A 20,101-nucleotide genomic window follows, 5' to 3' on the forward strand; every position below is an offset into this window, starting at 1 on the left:
AAATGTGTCTGAAATACACATTTGCCTAACATACTCCAGCATATCTGACCTGTATAGACTTTTTATGTTCAGGATTCAACGCAGTTCGCGGCATTGCAAGCAGTGTGTGTCAGTGATAATACAGTTACAGGTGTGTGTGTATATATATATATGTACTGTATTATCAGCTGAATAGACTGTTTTTATTAAATTGAAATTGCGACTGATATAATTGGTAAGATTAGTTACTAAGAAGTCACACTCTTTTCTAGGGAACAGCACCACTCTTGTCCAATGGCAGAATTTGGTATTGCAGCTCGGCTCTATTCAAGTGACTGTACTGAGCTACAATAGCAGTCACCGTCATGGACAAGATGAATGTGATTTCTGGGGCAAAATGGGCAAAGTATAATTGTATTATCTAATCCTGGACAATCCCTTTGTAGCTGAAATGGTAAACCTTCATTCTAATCAGTATGCCCCGGGGGGCACCGGTATAACATTCAGATTTTTCATGTCTTTCTAGAGAACAGCTCGTCAAGCGAAAGAGAGGAGTCGATCCAAGAAGCTTTCCGTGGCCTCCAAATATGGATCCGATATCACCAAATTCTTTACCAAAGCCTAACGTTATAACTGATGTGTTGTATCGGTCATTTTATGTGTTTTCCAAGCTCTAAATTATGGAGTAAATAAAAAAGGTTTCTTTTGTTAAATAGACAACGGCCTAATCTGAGGTTCTAATGACAAAATCTGTCAAAAATAGTGAGCGTTTGCGTCCATACCCTGACTGAGCAGCTCTCTCTCCCCCTTTCCCAGCATGATCTCAAGTGGCATTTAATTAAGGAAACTCCCTCAGTATTGTATGTGATCAGTTTGATGTTTAAAACCCTTTTAAATGAGACCGAAGCAGTGACTGAAGATCACTACTTCTAATGGCGGCAGTCATTGTGCAGGGGGTCCTTCTGTAACGGTCTTTTACATTTTCCTTCTTCAGGAGGGATCCTTGGCTTTTCTTACTTACTAATTAATTATTAATATGTCTATCATGATGTGAACGGGAGTCCTAGCCCCGTCCTGCTAAACCTCACTAGCTACTCGGTGTATAGAGGGACGTAGTTGGGTGAGTACAGTTAAATTAATTGTCACAACAGGAAATGGATTAGTCTCCTCGCCAGTGCCTGCCCAGATCCGTAAACAGCAGGGCGATCACTGACTAGGTTAGGTTCACAGACGTCAGCATTGTCCCCTGTTTATCTCCAGAAACACCCCGGTATTTGTGACTGATATTAGATATTAGCTGATGACAGTCAAACGGCTCCTTTAAAAAAAAAAAAAAAAATCATCCAAAAAAAAAAAAAAGCGTAACCCGCTACCTCTAAGAAACGATTGTTGTCACAAATAACGACGGAGGAGGAATCGTCAGCAGTAAAATGTTCAGTTAATAAAAGGCTCTGTATAATTAATGAACAAAAATACGAATGAGGAAACGAGCCGATAATAATAGAAACGCCTCACGAGAAGATTCCTCATCACAGACACAGAACATTGCATCTACCGCCGTTATATCTGCCCTGACGCTCAGAGGTGGAGAATTGCACCAATTAGCGCAACCAAAAATAAAATCATAATCAAGACGCAGACCACATGTGTTATTGGGAAAGTATGTGACTTTTTGGTCCATTAGTCACACCCCAGCTGTAAATTTTTTTAAAAGCGGTTTGTCTTTTATTTTAGCACTGATTGTGCCACAAATCTGAAAACTGTGCACGTTACATAATATATCTGGCACAACTAATACTGGGTACACTTGCACCACCTCATGTGGTGGTAAATATCTGCTGGTATTTTGTCCCTAAGACTGTAGTGTTGAAAAAAAAAATAAAAAATAATAATTTATTTCCAGAAATGCAAATGTACTGTGGCTTGAATTCAGTGCTCGGGGCTCACCTGACGTACTGTCTGCAGCCACTGGACCCAAAAAGAACAATTTTGCACCATTTCTCTTTGGGCCAGTCAATGTGTTCCTTGCCAAATTTTAACCTACTCTGGACAAGTCTCTTTTTTGCAGGGAGTTCTTGCTGGTAACTTGGCTTCTGATTGTAGCAGGACTCACTGGTAACTCTAGATCTGCCATTTTGGCTACTCTTCCATCTATACGAACAGTAGTTCCCCGCTTCCTTCTCCATTTTCAGATTTTAGTATTTGCTGCACTTCTCTGTAGGTTTTCCATCTGCAATCCACTTTTCAACTGGAGCATGTTCTTCATCAGAACCATGTCTGGAACAAGCCATTGTCCCCAGTATTTCAGAAGGAAATGCTCTATAACTAACTTGTGCAATATTTGCCACCCTCCTACCTTAAATAAGGGCCAAAATCAATACCTGTTATTCCACAGTATTAATGGCTTCACCATTTTATAGTCTCACTGCTATTATTTTGAGCACCCCAATTAAAGATTCAGTTACTCATAATGAGCAGCATGTCTGTCCTGATTGAGGCTTTTTTTCTATTATTCTATTACACTTGCAAGTAAATTATTTGCTATGTGAAAATATCACTGCTACCAAAAACACTGATTTATCAGGTTAATGATGTTGGACTGCTGATTTTTGTTTTAAAATTATTTTTTATTGGTTTTACAACAGTTAGGACGTACACTCGTTGCTTGCTCTGCAAGGGCGCCAATATAAGAATACATCTGATACAGTACATGGACTGCTATTTTTTTTAACACTACTGTATGAGCAAATCAATAAATATGGCAGTATTGCTTAGCGCTACCTCTCTAATGCATATTTTTCCAAATCCGTCATACAGCTCAATACCTCTTCAGTGTAAGTGTCGTTCACTTGTGGAATTTTTTTTTAATGCACATTCCGCCACTGTTGTTGTGCATGGCATTTGGCAAATGTGCCCCATAGTGTGAACAGAAAGTCCTGACGCCCCCCTCCATCATTGTGTGGCATCAATGCCTTTTATAAAGCCTCCATTATATCTTTGCCATACGCTACACATAGAAGTCATCATCGCCAACCTCTTTCTGCACTGACAATATATAGCAGAGCTGAGGATGGGACTGAGATGATGTAAGAGGTGATGACATTTTTTCCTTCGCCTCCCCTCAAGAGCTGCCATCCCCTACGACCCCAGCCCCAAATCCCCCACCACATTTAACTCCTTCTAGAGAAAGGTGAAAAGAGAGCAGAAGAGGCTGAAAAAAAGTTTGGAGATTTAAAATATGTAATGTGTAAAATAAAAAGGAAAATGTAACAGTTTTTTTTTTTTTTTTTACTTAACCTCATCTGTTTGCAATTTACTAATTTTTGTGATTATCACAACTGGACCATGGAGCAATGTGGATGGCCGGGTACGTCACTTACTGGAGTGTGCACTATGGGAATAAGGCGGTGTGATGCTGTGGGCAATATTCTGCTGGAGACCTTGGGTCCCGGCATCATGTGGATGTGAAACGTACCACCTACCTAACCACTGTACAGACAAGTACCACCCTTCATGGCAGTGGTGGCCACTTCCACCACACTAAATTCAGGGATGAGCAACATGGCACACAGAGATCACGGTGATGATGTGGCTCCGAATACTCAGATCTTAATCCAGTCTTCACCTGTAGGATGTCCTAGAAAAATTAGTCTGATTCATAGAGTTTTCACATCTTAAAAGATTTGCTGCTACCATCTTGGTGATGTGTACCACAGGACACCTTCAGTGGCATCCATGCCTCAAATCTCTATTGGCAAGGTTACATACATATTAGGCAGCTGGTTTTAATGTTATTGGTGATCAGTGTGGCTATATATATATACACACACACACACACACACACACACACACACACAGACACAGACACAGACACACAGACACAGACACAGACACACACACACACACACACACACACAGAGTATATACTGTAATATATATATATTTCTGCTCATTTGTGGGTCTCATTGTTTTCACTGCTGAGCAGCTCCCTGTGGGAGGGGCTATAGTTCAGCTTGTATGATTGACAGCTCTGAACCTTCAGTAGTTCTCCTTGTCACAATGATCAGCGCTGCAAATAATTGGGAACTGCTGAAAAATTGCGATTAGTCTTTGTAATTTTTGGCTGGAAACCACCATAAAACAACTGATAAGTCAAATGCACTTCATAGATGCTATAAAAAAATCAGCGTTTAGCACTCACACGGCTGTATTTGGGGTCCTGTCTGTATCTTCTTTAAAAAAATGAGGATTGGATTCTAGCAGAGGGAAGAAGGGAATCCCTAGAACAAGCCAATCCGGTCGTAAGTGTGGACCCTAAATCTGGGCAGGTAAAGAAAGTGCTCCTAGAATAATGACGTGAATGGCGTTGACATAAGTGCAGAGCGCCCATTTAAAACTGACACTTTGTACATTGTACGCAACGCTTCGCATCCTGGACTGAAGGAGTCTATTTCTTATTTCTCTCTTTTTTTTTTTTCTTTTCTCCTTGTTCTTGAGCTTTCAGATTCCTCGTACAGGGTGTTAAGGCTTCTGAACCGGAACTTGCCATCGTTCATAGCATCGCGTATCTTAATATATTTTCCACTTAGATTTTTCTTTTAACGACACCTTCATCTGCAGTCATAAGTTCATTAACGCCCTGCTGACAGCGCCACAAGTTATATTCTTCCAGCTCCAGAATTTTTTAATTTTTTTTTTCCTTTCATTTACTTAAGCAGATGGTGATGCCAGTGGAAGCGAAGGGGTTAAAGAGTAAATTATTTCAGCTGTTTGACGCCCAGCGCCAATTCCAGCCTTAAAATAGATATTTCCCCTTGTTTCCATGGCAGCATACGCCGTACAGTTAAATCTATCAATAGCCATAAGTGGGGCTGGGAGAATATCTGGGGGGGGGAATAGCATCAGTCTCTTTAATGGAGGAATTTATAAGATAACGTCTCGGAGTCTCTAAATCTGCTGATAAAGGGGGGATCTTCCTCCTCCCCCCCCCCCCCCCCCCAACCTTAAATATCCCGTATTCCCCTTATTTTGGTGCAAAATTAAGCAACCTTTATGGCCATTCTATTAGGGTAGCTCCATGGTAGCACTAAGGCTCTGCTCACAGTCATTTGGAGTTTCGGTCAGGAACACTAGCACAGCCTGCAGTCAAGAAAATACTGATCCTTTTAAAGTCAATGGGGTTCTTTTTGGATTTTACAGTATATAAATCTGGATCTAGCATAGCTTTTATGGTTCCAGTTTAAACTGAAGCCATGACTAGTGTGAACAGAGCCTGAGGTTGTGCTGGCTGCGTTCCCTGGGAAAGGGTCTCCTCCTGTATTTTGTGGGAACCTTCTCCAGAATTTATAATTGTAGATGATTCTTTGCAGATGACCTGTAGGTCCCAGTCTTTTCAATATCCTCAGATCTGTACTAAAGCCCAGAAACACAATCCTGATGGACTCTGAAGAACCGGATCTCAGGCTACATGATCGATATCCTGAAGAGAGCCGGTCGTGGAATATAAACTATTGACAAAAGCAGAAATAAAACACTGATAAGAGGTGACACTGGCCCCGGACCTCGTGTAACGGAGCCCAGTGCAGGAGACATCTACCTGACCCACCAACAGAAAATGACCTGGACGTCAAATCTATCACTACATCTATGAATCCAACACATACTGTGTATATATTAGATGAGATGGGGATATATAAGTATCTATCCATCCTTTCTATTTTATCCATTGAATATCTTTGTATAGCTCATTATTTTGTAGATACTTATATATCCCCATCTCATCTAATACCTATCTCCCATATTTATTTATCTAATCTCTATCCGTCCTTGAGTCCTTTCATGGTCTGTTTAGCAGTTTCTGAATGATCTTAGTCCTACATGAAGCAGATGGGGACCACTGACAGCTTTTACCCAGTCATCCAGCTTTCCAAAGATTCAGAATGTATATTACACACACTGCCCTCTACCCCCTCTGTCTGTGTAGCATCATTTCTGGTAGTATATTCATGAACCAGGAGGAACTGGATGAATAACTCTCACTGTGACGCTACAGAATATAACTAGGATGTTTCATGGAGATCCTGACTGAGACTTCATCACTTCTCAGGCTGGAGGATGGACATTGGTGGAGACGCTCGCACAGGTAGAGCCCAATGTTCAGAAATATTTATTTTGCAGATAAAACATAAGATCATGGATGTTAAACATAATATGAAACCAAAGCACAGTCTGATGACTGAATAGTGCCAAATACATGGGCTGGGGACGTCTCACTGCTGGCGAGCCACGCACACAAACTATTCATACACATGAAATAGAGAAGCCACGCTGATGCAGATCAGGTCAATGTGCTGGGTATGTGGGGAGGCAGCCTGTGCTCCGATACCAGTGGGATAACAGCATCAAATGGAGCAGCGGTGAGGAAGCAGGAGGATATCAGCAGCAGTGTATACTGTCCTCCTGTTCTGTACACATCAGGATGAGAGCAGAGCACATTACCCCCCAGGTCCTGAGCTCTGTACCATTACAATGCACCCCAGGACCTGTGCTCTAAAGACTGACCCTGCACCATTGAAATGCACCCCAGGATCTGAGTTCAACACCAAGACAATGCACCCCAGGTCCTGAGCTCTGCACCGTAACACTGCAACCTAGGACCTAAATTCTGCACCATGAAAATGCACCCCAGGACATAAGCTCTGCAGTATATCTGAACCCGAGTTCTGTATCATAACACTGGATTTTATCTATTCACATTGACATATCCTAAAACCTGACAGATGCACCCCGACACTGAACCCCAGGACCTGACCGATGCATCCTGTCCCTGAAACCCCAGACCTGACCGATGCACCCTGTCCCTGAATCCCAGGACCTGACCGATGCACCCTGTCCCTGAACCCCAGGACCTGACCGATGCACCCTGTCCCTGAACCCCAGGACCTGACCGATGCACCCCGACACTGAACCCCAGGACCTGACCGATGCACCCTGTCCCTGAACCCCAGGACCTGACCGGTGCACCCTGTCCCTGAACCCCAGGACCTGACCGATGCACCCTGTGCCTGAACCCCAGGACCTGACCGATGCACCCTGTCCCTGAACCCCAGGACCTGACCGATGCTCCCTGAACCTCAGGACCTGACCGATGCACCCTGTCCCTGAACCCCAGGAGCTGAGCGATGCACCCCGACACTGAAGTCCAGGACCTGAGCAATGCACCACAACAACCAACAAGCCTGGTCTCCCACGTGGCCACAACATCTATTCTGCACCCTAACACTAATCCCCAGGTGCTAACTGTAAAATGTCCGGTGACATCTATATAAGCTCAGTTTTCAACTGCTGCTGGATCCAGAAAGAACCCCACATCTACCAGACTCAGGGCGGTTATTTATGGGGAGGTGAATTCCCTACACTTTTTTTTTGCTCTCAGTGCTCAAAAATGAAAAGCGCCGTTATCAGGGACAAATATGTAAAACTGTAGGTTCTCTGGAGATTGCTGGTGACCGCAGCAGAGACCCAGCCGTCCTCACAGAGGTCACATCTTATGTCAGACAATAAAATTTAAAGAAGACAAATAATTTAAATAGTTAATAACTAACCCAAAAACACAAATCGTCTCGCCGACAAATCGTCCCTGATCTTTATAGAGTCTACAAGAACCGAATGTAGATGGGTGCTGAGACATCAATGACCCCTGCAGAGCGTCGCTCTCCCCATAAATAAAGTGACTGCAGAAGAGACTGATCTCCATAGTTGGCTGAAGGACAAACCATGATTCCTCCAGAGTCTCCAGCACTGACTGCTCAGTGCCCAGTAGATAAAACCCCTCCGTTTTTGGAGTGCATAGATGTGACTCAAGAGATGGACTATAGTGATCTTACAAGCAGAGGTTCACATTATAATAAGCCACATTCACCCTGGACGAGCACTCTGTCCAGACCTATGAGGGGGACATTAGAAGAAGGACGTATCTGAGGAGAAAGCTCCTGCAAGTCTGAAGTCATCTTTGGTGAGGGCGCTGTACATGCGCTGGGGCAGGGCCTTGGAATAGAGGGCTGGTCTGGGGACGGTGGTGCGCAGGATGACTTCTCGGCCGGCAGGGGAAGGAAAATCTGTTCCGGACAGCAGCTTCTTCTCGTCTGACGTACTAGACCTCTTAGGCTCTTCTTCCAGGGGGGCCATTATAGCGACCTTAAACAAAATAATAGGAATCAAAACCAGAGCAATAATCAGGGCTCAGGCCTGGGCCGTACAGATGCAACCATTATAGTATCCAAGACCGGAACACTCAGGACTCATGGTGAAGGGTTTACACTCACAGCATGGCAGACAACAGAAGTACAACTGGGATACACGGGGCCTACGGGGTTTCCACACTGTGTTCTTGGCGATTTGAGATCTCCCTGCTTTGTGGGAATGTACTGGGATGATAAGTTACACCCAGTAGATTGTACATGGCATGTCAGGTATGGCACCTCCTCCTCATTCATCACAAGGGGTTTACCGGGCCTTGGGTAAACAATAAGGGGGTGCCGCGCTCGCTCATCCATGGCCTGTTCATTCTGTCCTTTGGATGGGTCCCCAAGATCCCCATGGATTCAATTTTCAGATTGCATTGTGAGCAATGGCCATTAAGGGTTAGACATGTCTATATCTCACAGGACATGCCATTGCTTTATAAGCAGTGGTCCAACCTCTAGGACCCCTACAGATCCTGATAATGATGGGGTCAGCACACAGAGCATCGGTCAGCAGTTTTGTCCCTATGACACTGGCTGACCTGTTACATGTGCACTTGGCACCTGTGTTGGTCCCATGTTCATATGTGCCCGCATTGCTGAGAAAAATTATGTTTTAATATATGCAAATGAGTCCCTAGGAGCAACGGGGGCGTTACCATTACACCTAGAGGCTCTGCTCTCTCTGCAGCTGCCACAGCATCTCCACTTCAATAGACGGAGCCAGGCAGTGTAAACATAGTGGCTGGGCCTGTCAATCAAAGTGGAGATGCTGTGGCAGCTGCAGAGAGAGCAGAGCCTCTAGGTGTAATGGTAACGCCCCCCTTGCTCCTAGGGACTCATTTGCATATATTAAAACATAATTTTTCTCAGCAATGCGGACACATATGAACATGGGACCAACACAGGTGCCAAGTGCACATGTAACAGGTCAGCCAGTGTCATAGGGACAGAACTGCTGACAGATGCCCTTTAATACAGCTCTTTGGGGAGAGGAGGTCAGTATTGTGACAGGGGAGTTCTTTTTTAACATTGTGTGCTCAAGACTTGGTGGTCACGGCTTCTGGGAGGAGGCGCATTGTGTGGTGGATTTTCTCACGGTTACGTCTGTGTGTCAGGATGGAGCTGGTTAGTCAGTGTTGGTGATGCTCCGGGGGTTAGGATGTGCTCCCCTCCTCCGCTCATATACACACAAGTCATGGGGTGAGGAAATGAGGTAGAAATTCGGGATGTTACCTCATCAGAAGATTCAGTCAGCTTGAGGTAAGAGATAGAAACACAGTCAAGCCTAGGATGGCTACGAGAGGTCAGACAAACAGGTTTAGTACATGCAGCAGGACATTACACAGGTATGGACATTATGTGAGAGGCGCGGGGAGGCACCATGATGATGGGGGTGATGGACATTCACTGAAGGCTGATGTGAACAATCATCTAGTATACACCCACATCATGAAAGACCTCGTTATCAGGAGCCCGCCTTCCTCCATGATGCAACCCTCTCCCCCTCTACCCCAGGCCTTCCGTCAGTGCACAGGCCTGTGCCCGAGTGGGAGTGACATCATCATGTTATACGATGACATCGTCATCAGGGTTTTAGCTGAATGCAGGAATATAAACTGAGAATAGGTCAGGGGTCAGCAGCCTTGGGTGCTCCGAGCTGTTGTCAAACTACAACTCTCAGCATGCTCTGTTCACTTCTATTACAGAGCAGCAGAGCAAGGTTGCATGCTGGGAACTGTAGAAGCTTCACAACAGCTGGAGTGCGGGATCAGTGGAGGTCTCCGCCATGGAACTCCAATGATTAGCAAAATGAAGGGGGAAGTTCTGATGGGGAGGGGGGACACACTCATCCTAATGATGAAAACTCTCATTTTTTATATGGGATTTTGGTATCCCATATAGTTCTGGCTGGTGGGCCCGCTTGGCTGCTTCTGTATTTCCCATAGACTTTAATGGGAAGCCCTGTTCTTGTGACGGGTGGAGATTCTGGCCAAACAGACGATATGCAATTAATAACTGTTGTAAAGGGTTAAAGGGCTATTCCCATCTGAACACTTATGGCATGTCGACAGGATCTGCCATAAATGTCCAATATGTGCGGGTCGCACGTCTGGGACCCCAATCTCAAGAACGGGGCCCCATGGCATGCTGCAGTAAATGGAGAGCAGGCCACGCAGACTATTTTGTGAAGTCCTATACCACTAAATGTCAAGTACCTTGCATGTGTTGCCTCCATTCCCAATGGGGCCCCAGAGGTAGGTGGGGAACCTATTGGACATTATGGAATATAACTAACACAAGCAATAAATCCATTAGACTTGGATCCAACCACATTTCAATAGGGTCTGCTGTGGGGACTAAGATCCTTGTCAACGACATACCGGCAATGGAAATAATGATCCAACGGGTGGACCGTTTTATTTCCCCTGTGTCTATAAGGGCAGGTTCGCATTGCCTTTGTTGAATTCCGTTATAGGTTCCATTATAACAGAATTCTAGGACGGAATGCAAAGCGGAAGGCTTAAGAGGTATTGGGTTTTGCTCCGTCCTAATACTTGTCTATGGGGACACATAATGGTTCCTGTCGATAGGTTATGTATAACGGAAACAAGCAGAACCGTTATGTGTCCCCATAGACATGTATTAGGATGGGGAAAAACGGAACGCCTCTTAAAGGCTTCTGTTTTGCATTGTTATATCTCTGTTATAACGGAATTCAATAACGCCAATGTGAACCCGCCCTAAGCGGTGTTTGGTCGCTGCTCATCTCCTGAGCTCTATTAAAATTGAATCTGAATGGAGGAGCCGAGACGTTTGTTGATAAGTATTCGCAGAGCGTTCATATAAACCGTAATTACTCTGACACATAAAACGATCGTCGCTTTTTCATTTTTTGCATATTTCTTGTGAGACAATGGCCGCTGCACATCTATCGTCTCACCCTCTACTACAAGAGGCGGGATGTCGGTGCATGGCCCCGCAGTGCGAGATAATGAGAGGACATTAATCACACACAGAAGAGAAGGGTCCTTATCTCGCTTCACGTCAGAGGAGAACAGAACGCATGGAGGCCTGACGCGTTTCTTCCCCTGTTCTAGCTTATTAGCCTGGACTCACCCGCTGAGCATTGACAAACATCTTGTGGATGATGCTCCCGGCCGGACCCCTGCACGCTCCGATGATGGGCACTTCAGGCTGCTCCAAGAGACCACTCACAAACCTGTCACAAGGAAGACGTCAACAGATCGGTGATGACAGCGAGGAACACAAGCCGCTAATGACTAGATTCACCCGCCTCCTGGTATATCTGTGCCTGGTAAAGCTGGGTGAACACTAATGAAGCGACCATGAAAACTCTGTTGCTTTCCCAGATCTCTAAGTGGCAAGTAGGAACTGGGTACCACATCCCACGCAGAATGTCAGAGCTCTACTGCACCCATACTGGTCATTACCCAGCTGTCCGTCTTACAAAGGGTAAAATGGAATTCTTAAAGGGGTTGTACAGAGGTTGTATATAAAAACAGCGCCATGCCTGTCCACAGGTTGTGTGTGGCATTGCAGCAAAGACCCATTCACTTCAGTAGAGCTGTGCTGCTAAACCAGGCTCATCCCGCGTGGGGATATTTCTTCTAAGCCTGGACAAACCCTTTAAGGAACTGCCCTTAATCTTGTTCATATGTCCTATTAAAGGGGTTGTCCAGGTTCAGAGCTGAACCTGGACATCCCTCCATTTTCACCCCGGCAGCCCCCCTGACATGAGCATCGGAGCAGTTCATGCTCCGATGCTCTCCTTTGCCCTGCGCTAAATCGCGCAGGGCAAAGGCATTTTTCTGAGTTCCGGTGACATACCGGGCTCTCTATGGGGCTGACAGGCAGCCCGGTGACGTCACCGGCACTGATGGGCGGGATTTGGCTCTGCCCTAGCCAGTAAAACGGCTAGGGCAGAGCTAAAGCCCGCCCCTCAGAGCCGGTGACGTCACCGAACACACTGCTGGGCGGAAGTTACCGCCCGGCAGTGTGTTATTGAAAACACAAGAGCCTGTGCCCTGCGCGATCTAGCGCAGGGCACAGGAGCGCATCGGAGCATGAGATGCTCCGATGCCAGGCTCAGGAGGGCTGCCGGGGTGAAAATAAGGGTATGTCCGGGTTCAGCTCTGAACCCGGACAACCCCTTTAAGAAACAGATGATGGTCCCCAAATATCCCAGAAACAGGCCTAGGTCTATGAGCCGGTGCAGAGAGCTCTCGCTCCACGTATCACCAGAATAGGCCCTCTGAATGGTCACCGGGTAATGCATATGCTGCCAGCAGTAATGTGTGGCCCCTGGAGATATCAGCTCATCTCTTTAAGGAGGCGCTGGCCCCTCTCCTGACATGTCTGTAATAATAGTTCTGGAGCATCTATTCCTATAACTCGATGTTGTGCTATTTCTCTACTATGCCTGCTAGAAGTTAGGAATGAATTTCTATCAGTTTCCAATAAAGGTCCAGATGGGTGTTACCAGTTGTGGGTGTCTGATATCCAATCAGTGCTGTCAGTGTCAGGCTGCGCAGGGACACCCCCCCCCCCCCCCAACTGGCAACACCCAGCTGGACCTTCACTGAAAACTGCTAGTAATTCATTCTTAACTTTCAAAAGAATAATAGAGGAATGGCAAAACCCAGAGTCATAAGAAAAGATCCTCCAAAATTGTTATTACATGGGGAATGTAAGTAAATACTAAAGCAGACATGTCAGGAGAGGAGACAGCTCCTCCTTAAAGGGGTTCTGCACCTTCATTTAACTGATGATCTATTCTCTGGATAGATCATCAGCTTCTGATTGGCGGGGGTCCGACACCCGGGATCCCTGCCGATCAGCTGTTTGAGAAGGCAGCGGCGCTCCAGCAGCGCCGCGGCCTTCTCACTGTTTACCGCCGGGCCGCCCGCCCACTGACGTCACGACTTGTATCAACTAGAGTGGGCGCGGCTAAGCTCCATTCAAGTGAACAGAGCTTAGCCGCGCCCACTTTAGTTGATACAAGTCGTGACGTCAGTGGGCGGGCGGGCCGGCGGTAAACAGTGAGAAGGCCGCGGCGCTGCTGGAGCGCCGCTGCCTTCTCAAACAGCTGATCGGCGGGGGTCCCGGGCGTCGGACCCCCGCCGATCAGAAGCTGATGATCTATCCAGAGGATAGATCATCAGTTAAATGAAGGTGCAGAACCCCTTTAAGAACAGTATGTACAGTGTCCCCCCTAAACTGGCCATGGACATGAGAAAACTGCGAGGTGGACCATCCTTTTGGCGAGTAATAAATGAATGTAAATTAACTTTTACTTTACCGATGAGGGGTACTGTTTTCCTTGCAGAGACCTATCTGGTGTAGGGAGTCTTGCAAGCAATGCTACCTGGGTAAGAAAGCATGGAAATGAGCTCTCCTCAAGAAGGAATACAACGCTCTCTAGTGCCACCTACAGGTAGTTACTAGTTACTAATGCTTCATCCAAAGTCGCTTCGTTCAAAACTTCTGAATAAGGCTACTTTCACACTCGCGTTTGGTGCGGATCTGTCATGGATCTGCACAGACGGATCCGTTCAGATAATACAACCGTCTGCATCAGTTCAGAACGGATCAGTTTGTATTATCTTTAACATAGCCAAAACGGATCCGTGTTGAACACCATTGAAAGTCAATGGAGGACGGATCAGTTTTCGATTGGGTCATAGAAAACCCCATTGACTTACATTGTGTGTCAGGACGGATCCGTTTGGCTCAGTTTCGTCAGACGGACACCAAAATGCCACAGGCAGTGTTTTGGTGTTCGTCTCTAAAGTGGAACAGAGACGGAACGGAGGCAAACTGACGCATTCTGAGCGGATCCGTTTCCAGTCAGAATGCATTAGGTCAAAACTGATTTTGGACCGCTTGTGAGAGGAGCCCTGAACGGATCTCACAAATGTAAAGCCAAAACGCCAGTGTGAAAGTAGCCTAATACTGTACAGAGATCCGTCTCCGTACAGTATTAGAATGTATGGGCTCTGATGAGCTGAAGTTAGTTATTCGCAAAGTCTCGCAAGACTTTGTTGAATTACTTCTGTAGTTGTTTTTTAAAATGGAAAACCACTTTAAAACTTGCAATAGAACTCTGCTTCGCGTCCGTTGTACTAGTTGGAATCAAAGCCGAGTGCGGTTTCACGTTTTAAAGTGTTTTTTTTAATTTAAAAAATAAACTACAGAAGTTATTCATCGAAGTCACGCACAACTTTGCGAAAAAACTAACTTCAGCTCATCGGAGCCCATACATTCTAATAGTGGCTGGAGACGATCTCCGTACAGTATTATTCCGAAGTTTTGAAGGAAGAGACTTCGGATGAAGCACCCAAAGCTCGCTTCGCTCAACACTAGTAGTTACCCTGTAAGTCAATGTCCAACTCAGTTCACAGAGTATGCACCTCTAGGTGGCAATAGGGAGACGTCCTCTGGAGAAAAGCCAATTTGCCTGTAAGACTCCCTACACCAGCTGGGTCTCCACAAGGAACACCAATACCTCTCAAGGGTCAGTAATGAAAGAACTTCTGACCAGTAATAAAGGTGGCAGATGCCGCAAGGACACACACAGCGCTCTGCAGGGAGGATCTGCCCTAACTAAAGGTTCTGCATAATAAATACTTCTCCAGATCGTCCTTCTCGTCCGCATTTTCACATCGATCAGTCCCGAACTTTGCCTTCAGTGACCGAGCTCGGGCAATGGTGGCCTCCACGTTAATAATCTGGTTGATGATGTCCTGGGAGGAAAGGACAAAAGGAACATCACAAAGTCTTCTTACAAGACCCCTCCACCTTCCCAAGGGTCTGGTCGCTCACCTCCAGCTTCTTATCTTCGGGAATGGGGAAGCGGAGCACTTTACTGGAATGAGAGATGATGCGTTTTATCGATGACTTCACTGAAGGAATGTCTTCCACCATTTCTATAGAAAGAGGAGGATATGAGCAAAACCCTCATCATCATCAATAAGGAAGATAGCACGTCGCACAACGCAGGGATAGGATTAGAGTCACCTTCTTCTTTGACTTTAAGAAGAGCAGCATGGAAGACGCATGGGAGGAGATGCCGGGTCAGGTCTGCCGGCTTCTGGACGGCCAGGTAATGGAGAACCTAAAATGTGGAGGAGACAATGTGATTGGACCTTGACGTATATAACAATACAGAATTACAGAGCAAACCCTGACTAAAGCTGGCCACAGGCTCCCAGGGGGGGATCAGTTGTGGTGGAGCAATCTCTCCTCAACCATCTTACCCTGTAGTTGTTACCTATGTACGGGTTTATCTTAATACTTACACCTCAGGTTCACTGTAAAGAAGACCTATGTGGCAGAACTATCCTAAAAGGCCCTTTACTGCACACAGTAATATTTTGAAAACCGTTTTTTAATATCTTTTTTCTATACCGAGCTATGATCATGTGAAGTTACAGACCCAAAGCCAGAGGCTGCACTACTGAAATATTCTGAAGAAATATTTCCCTTTAACTTCTGCAAAATGCAATGTTGACATGGAGTCCGTGGTGTCGATTCTGGTCATCAAATGCAACAAACGAAGGAAATGGAAAAAGGAACTAGTATCAGAATGTCTCAGTAGTGCAGCCTCAGGCCTTTAGAGAGTAACTTGAAGTAATCACAGCTCAGCATCAGAGCAAGATATTGAAAAGGAGTTTTTGAATTTTTAATGTTCATTAAATGGCCTTTTTAATTTCTGGTAGGTCGCGTCTCATTTGGGAATGCATTTTAGGAGTCACGTATGAGATTCCAGCACCGGCCTTAATTAAGTTCCCATCAGGTGTTATTTATTTTGACCACCAAAAGGAAACGGAAGCTTAAAAGAGAATTAGCAGAAGTGTGAACAGGGCCCTTAGAGCCTTTCCATGGCTTGTGCTTATATCAGAGCAATGACGGATCCAGTGGATCCTGCTGCCTTATAACGGGATCCGCCCGTCTCTGTACATGAGGACAGATGTATTACAGCTCGGCGCAGACAGGACAATGTGGCGGCTTTATCAGGAGACAAGGGGCAGCTGAAGGACAATGCTGCAAAATAAAGGTCTGAACAATGCGCCATCGCTCTCCTTAAGTCGCTGTCATGGAAACCAGAGTGTCGGCTGCATCTTCTTCTTCAGTACTTTCTTATTTATTGCTTTATGAAAAACTAAAAATCCAGATGACAGGGATCGCCGGAGTCCCTATCACTTCCCTCTGCCGCTCATCTCCACAATCTTCATTCTGCCCCCGACCACGAGATGCCTCCAGACTGGCAAATATTAGTCCAGAGCTCAGTAAGCCGGACGCTCCTTGTGCTTTATTTGCACTGCGGATGTTCTGTAGGATTGTGCTGTGATAATGACGGATGGTAGCAATAATCGCTAAACTAGTGGATAAAACTTCTCCATAATAAAGTGCTACCCTCTGTATAGTCCAGAAGTGTACTAGAGAAGCAGCCTTCCAAGAAGAGCCACTTTATAAACATTACTTACCCTGTACTGATCCTGAGCTACATCCTGTATTATACTCCAGAGCTGCACTCACTATTCTGCTGGTGGAGTCACTCTGTACATACATTACTGATCCTGAGTTACATCCTGTATTATACTCCAGAGCTGCACTCACTATTCTGCTGGTGCAGTCACTGTGTACATACATTACATTACTTACCCTGTACTGATCCTGAGTTACATCCTGTATTATACTCCAGAGCTGCACTCACTGTTCTGCTGGTGCAGTCACTGTGTACATACATTACATTATTTATCCTGTACTGATCCTGAGTTACATCCTGTTTTATTCTCCAGAGCTGAACTCACTATTCTGCTGGTGGAGTCACTGTGTACATACATTACATTACTTACCCTGTACTGATCCTGAATTACATCCTGTATTATATTAAAGAGCTGAACTCATTATTCTGCTGGTGCAGTCACTGTGTACATACATTACTTACCCTGTACTGATCCTGAGCTACATCCTGTATTATACTCCAGAGCTGCACTCACTATTCTGCTGGTGCAGTCACTGTGTACATACATTACTTATCCTGTACTGATCCTGAGTTACATCCTGTATTATACTCCAGAGCTGCACTCACTATTCTGCTGGTGCAGTCACTGTGTACATACATTACTTACCCTGTACTGATCCTGAGCTACATCCTGTATTATACTCCAGAGCTGCACTCACTATTCTGCTGGTGCAGTCACTGTGTACATACATTACTTATCCTGTACTGATCCTGAGTTACATCCTGTATTATTCTCCAGAGCTGAACTCACTATTCTGCTGGTGCAGTCACTATGTACATACATTACATTACTTACCCTGTACTGATCCTGAATTACATCCTGTATTATATTAAAGAGCTGCACTCACTATTCTGCTGGTGCAGTCACTGTGTACATACATTACTTATCCTGTACTGATCCTGAGCTACATCCTGTATTATACTCCAGAGCTGCACTCACTATTCTGCTGGTGCAGTCACTGTGTACATACATTACATTACTTATCCTGTACTGATCCTGAGTTACATCCTGTATTATACTCCAGAGCTGCACTCACTATCCTGCTGGTGCAGTCACTGTGTACATACATTACATTACTTATCCTGTACTGATCCTGAGTTACATCCTGTATTATACTCCAGAGCTGCACTCACTATCCTGCTGGTGCAGTCACTGTGTACATACATGAATTTTAGCCTGCATTATAATTTAGAGCTGGATTCAAAATCCTACAGGCTGTTTGCATGCTTATCACTAAACACATCCTTAAAAGGGTTTCCCGGGATTTGAATATTGATGACCTATCCTCCTAATTAGAGGCCGTCCCATTAACGTCTTATGTGTCGGCTCCTTCCTTTTCAATACTACAGAGCCGTACCATTGAAGTGAATGGGACAACTTGTAATTACATTGCTCACCCCTGCGATGTCAACGGCGAGCAGGTAAACAATGAAGGGAAAGCTGCGCTCGCACGGGCACTGCGGTCTCTTCAAACAGCTGATAGGGGTTCTGGGAGTCGGACCCCCACTGATCTGATATTGATGACCTATCCTAAAGATAGATCATCAATATAGGAAACCGGACAACCCCTTTAAATGGAAGATGTTTGGAACAACCAGGACTCATCCTAGAGCTGGTCCTCCTCCCCCCACTAAACTAAGTAAATCGGGGGAGGAGGACCGTGGTAAGAGAGGTGACCAAGAACCCAATGGGGCTGAAGACTTAGGCTACTTTCACACTAGCGTTGTTTAAATCCGGCGTTCATTTCCGACACTGGAACTGCCCGCCGGATCCGGAAAAACGTGTGAAAATGGATTACATTTGAATCCTGATCAGGATTTTGATCACAATGAAAAAATGCATTGGAAAAAACGGATCCGCCATATTTTTTTTTACATTTTTCGGGTTTAACATGCAAAAAACGGATCCGGTTTGACTGAACACACGGCGCCGGATCCGGCGTTAATGCAAGTCAATAGTAAAAAGGCCTGATCCGGCGTTCAGTCAAAGTGTTCAGGATTTTTGGCCAGAGGTAAAGATACTGCATGCTACGTTTTTCTCTTTTGCCTGATCAGTCAAAAAGACTGAACAGAAGACATCCTGATGCATCCTGAGGGACGGACTCTCTATTCAGAATGCATGGGGATAGAACTGATCAGTTCTTTTCCGGATTTGAGCCCCTAGGACGGAACTCAGCGCCGGAAAAGAAAAACGCTAGTGTGAAAGTACCCTTAGGGTACTTTCACACTTGCGTTGTTTGATTCCGGCAGGCAGTTCCGTTGCCTGAACTGACTGCCTGATCAGGCAAACTGTATGCAAACGGATGTCATTTTTTCTGACTGATCAGGCATTTTTCAGACTGATCAGGATCCTGATCAGTCTGAAAAATGCCTGATCAGTCAGAAAAATGCATTGCAATACCGGATCCGTTTTTCCGGTGTCATCAGGCAAAACGGATCCGTTTTTTTTCCTTTTCTCATTTTTAAAGGTCTGCGCATGCGCAGACCGGAAGGACGGATCCGGCATTCCGGTATTTTGAATGCCGGATCCGGCACTAATACATTCCTATGGAAAAAAATGCCGGATCCGGCATTCAGGCAAGTCTTCAGTTTTTTTCGTCGGCGATAAAACCGTAGCATGCTACGGTTTTCTCTTTTGCCTGATCAGTCAAAAAGACTGAACTGAAGACATCCTGATGCATCCTGAACGGATTGCTCTCCATTCAGGATGCATGGGGATATGCCTGATCAGTTATTTTCTGGTATAGAGCCCCTGTGACAGAACTCTATGCCGGAAAAGAAAAACGCTAATGTGAAAGTAGCCTTAGGTCCCGAGTAACGGGGCTGAAGACTTAGGTCCCGAGTAACGGGGCTGAAGACTTAGGTCCCGAGTAACGGGGCTGAAGACTTAGGTCCCGAGTAACGGGGCTGAACAATTATGTCAATGCAAAGTTTTAGCTTTTACTTTTCAACAGATTAGCAAACATTCTCTTCTCACTTTCTCATTATAGGGGACTGAGTGCAGAATGATGGGGGAAACTTTTTTTATTTTGCAGAAGGAGCAACATAAAAAAATGTTTCCGAATGCGGTAATTTGCATTCACATCCTAGGCAGATACCCCTGCGTTATAGATCTTTGTCATGTAAATGGATAATTCAAAGGACATCCAGATAATTAATTACTTAATCGATCTGGGGAGGGGGTTTCTGGTTTCTGTGTTAACCAAATAACAAGAACATACAAAGGTTAGCCAAGGTTATCACAGGAGAGGACCTGTCTCCAGAAGACACAGACCACATTAATCACTGTGACCAAAGCAGCCACCACATAACTCATCACCAGTAGATA

The 20,101-nt window shown here is 45.4% G+C and overlaps 2 protein-coding genes across 3 annotated transcripts in view; one reads left to right on the forward strand and one right to left on the reverse strand.

Moving 5' to 3' along the window:
• ZRANB3 (zinc finger RANBP2-type containing 3) overlaps positions 1 to 1,647 on the forward strand; it is a 217,033-nt gene extending 215,386 nt beyond the window's left edge. Inside the window, exon 18 of the mRNA XM_044303246.1 lies at positions 506 to 1,647. Within this exon, the coding sequence (XP_044159181.1) occupies positions 506 to 604 (99 nt within the window). The 3' untranslated portion in view covers positions 605 to 1,647. The remainder of the gene's footprint in view (positions 1 to 505) is intronic.
• Positions 1,648 to 6,122: 4,475 nt separating this feature from the next.
• Positions 6,123 to 20,101, reverse strand: part of RAB3GAP1 (RAB3 GTPase activating protein catalytic subunit 1) — a 111,451-nt gene continuing 97,472 nt past the window's right edge. For both annotated transcript variants that reach the window (XM_044304794.1, XM_044304793.1), the window contains exons 20-24: positions 15,264 to 15,360; positions 15,069 to 15,172; positions 14,874 to 14,989; positions 11,343 to 11,445; positions 6,123 to 8,175 (exon numbers count right to left, since the gene is read on the reverse strand). In XM_044304794.1, the coding sequence (XP_044160729.1) occupies positions 7,939 to 8,175; positions 11,343 to 11,445; positions 14,874 to 14,989; positions 15,069 to 15,172; positions 15,264 to 15,360 (657 nt within the window). In that variant the 3' untranslated portion in view covers positions 6,123 to 7,938. The remainder of the gene's footprint in view (positions 8,176 to 11,342; positions 11,446 to 14,873; positions 14,990 to 15,068; positions 15,173 to 15,263; positions 15,361 to 20,101) is intronic.

The sequence above is a fragment of the Bufo gargarizans genome, chromosome 8 (genome assembly GCF_014858855.1).
Source record: "Bufo gargarizans isolate SCDJY-AF-19 chromosome 8, ASM1485885v1, whole genome shotgun sequence".
Lineage (NCBI taxonomy): Eukaryota > Metazoa > Chordata > Amphibia > Anura > Bufonidae > Bufo > Bufo gargarizans.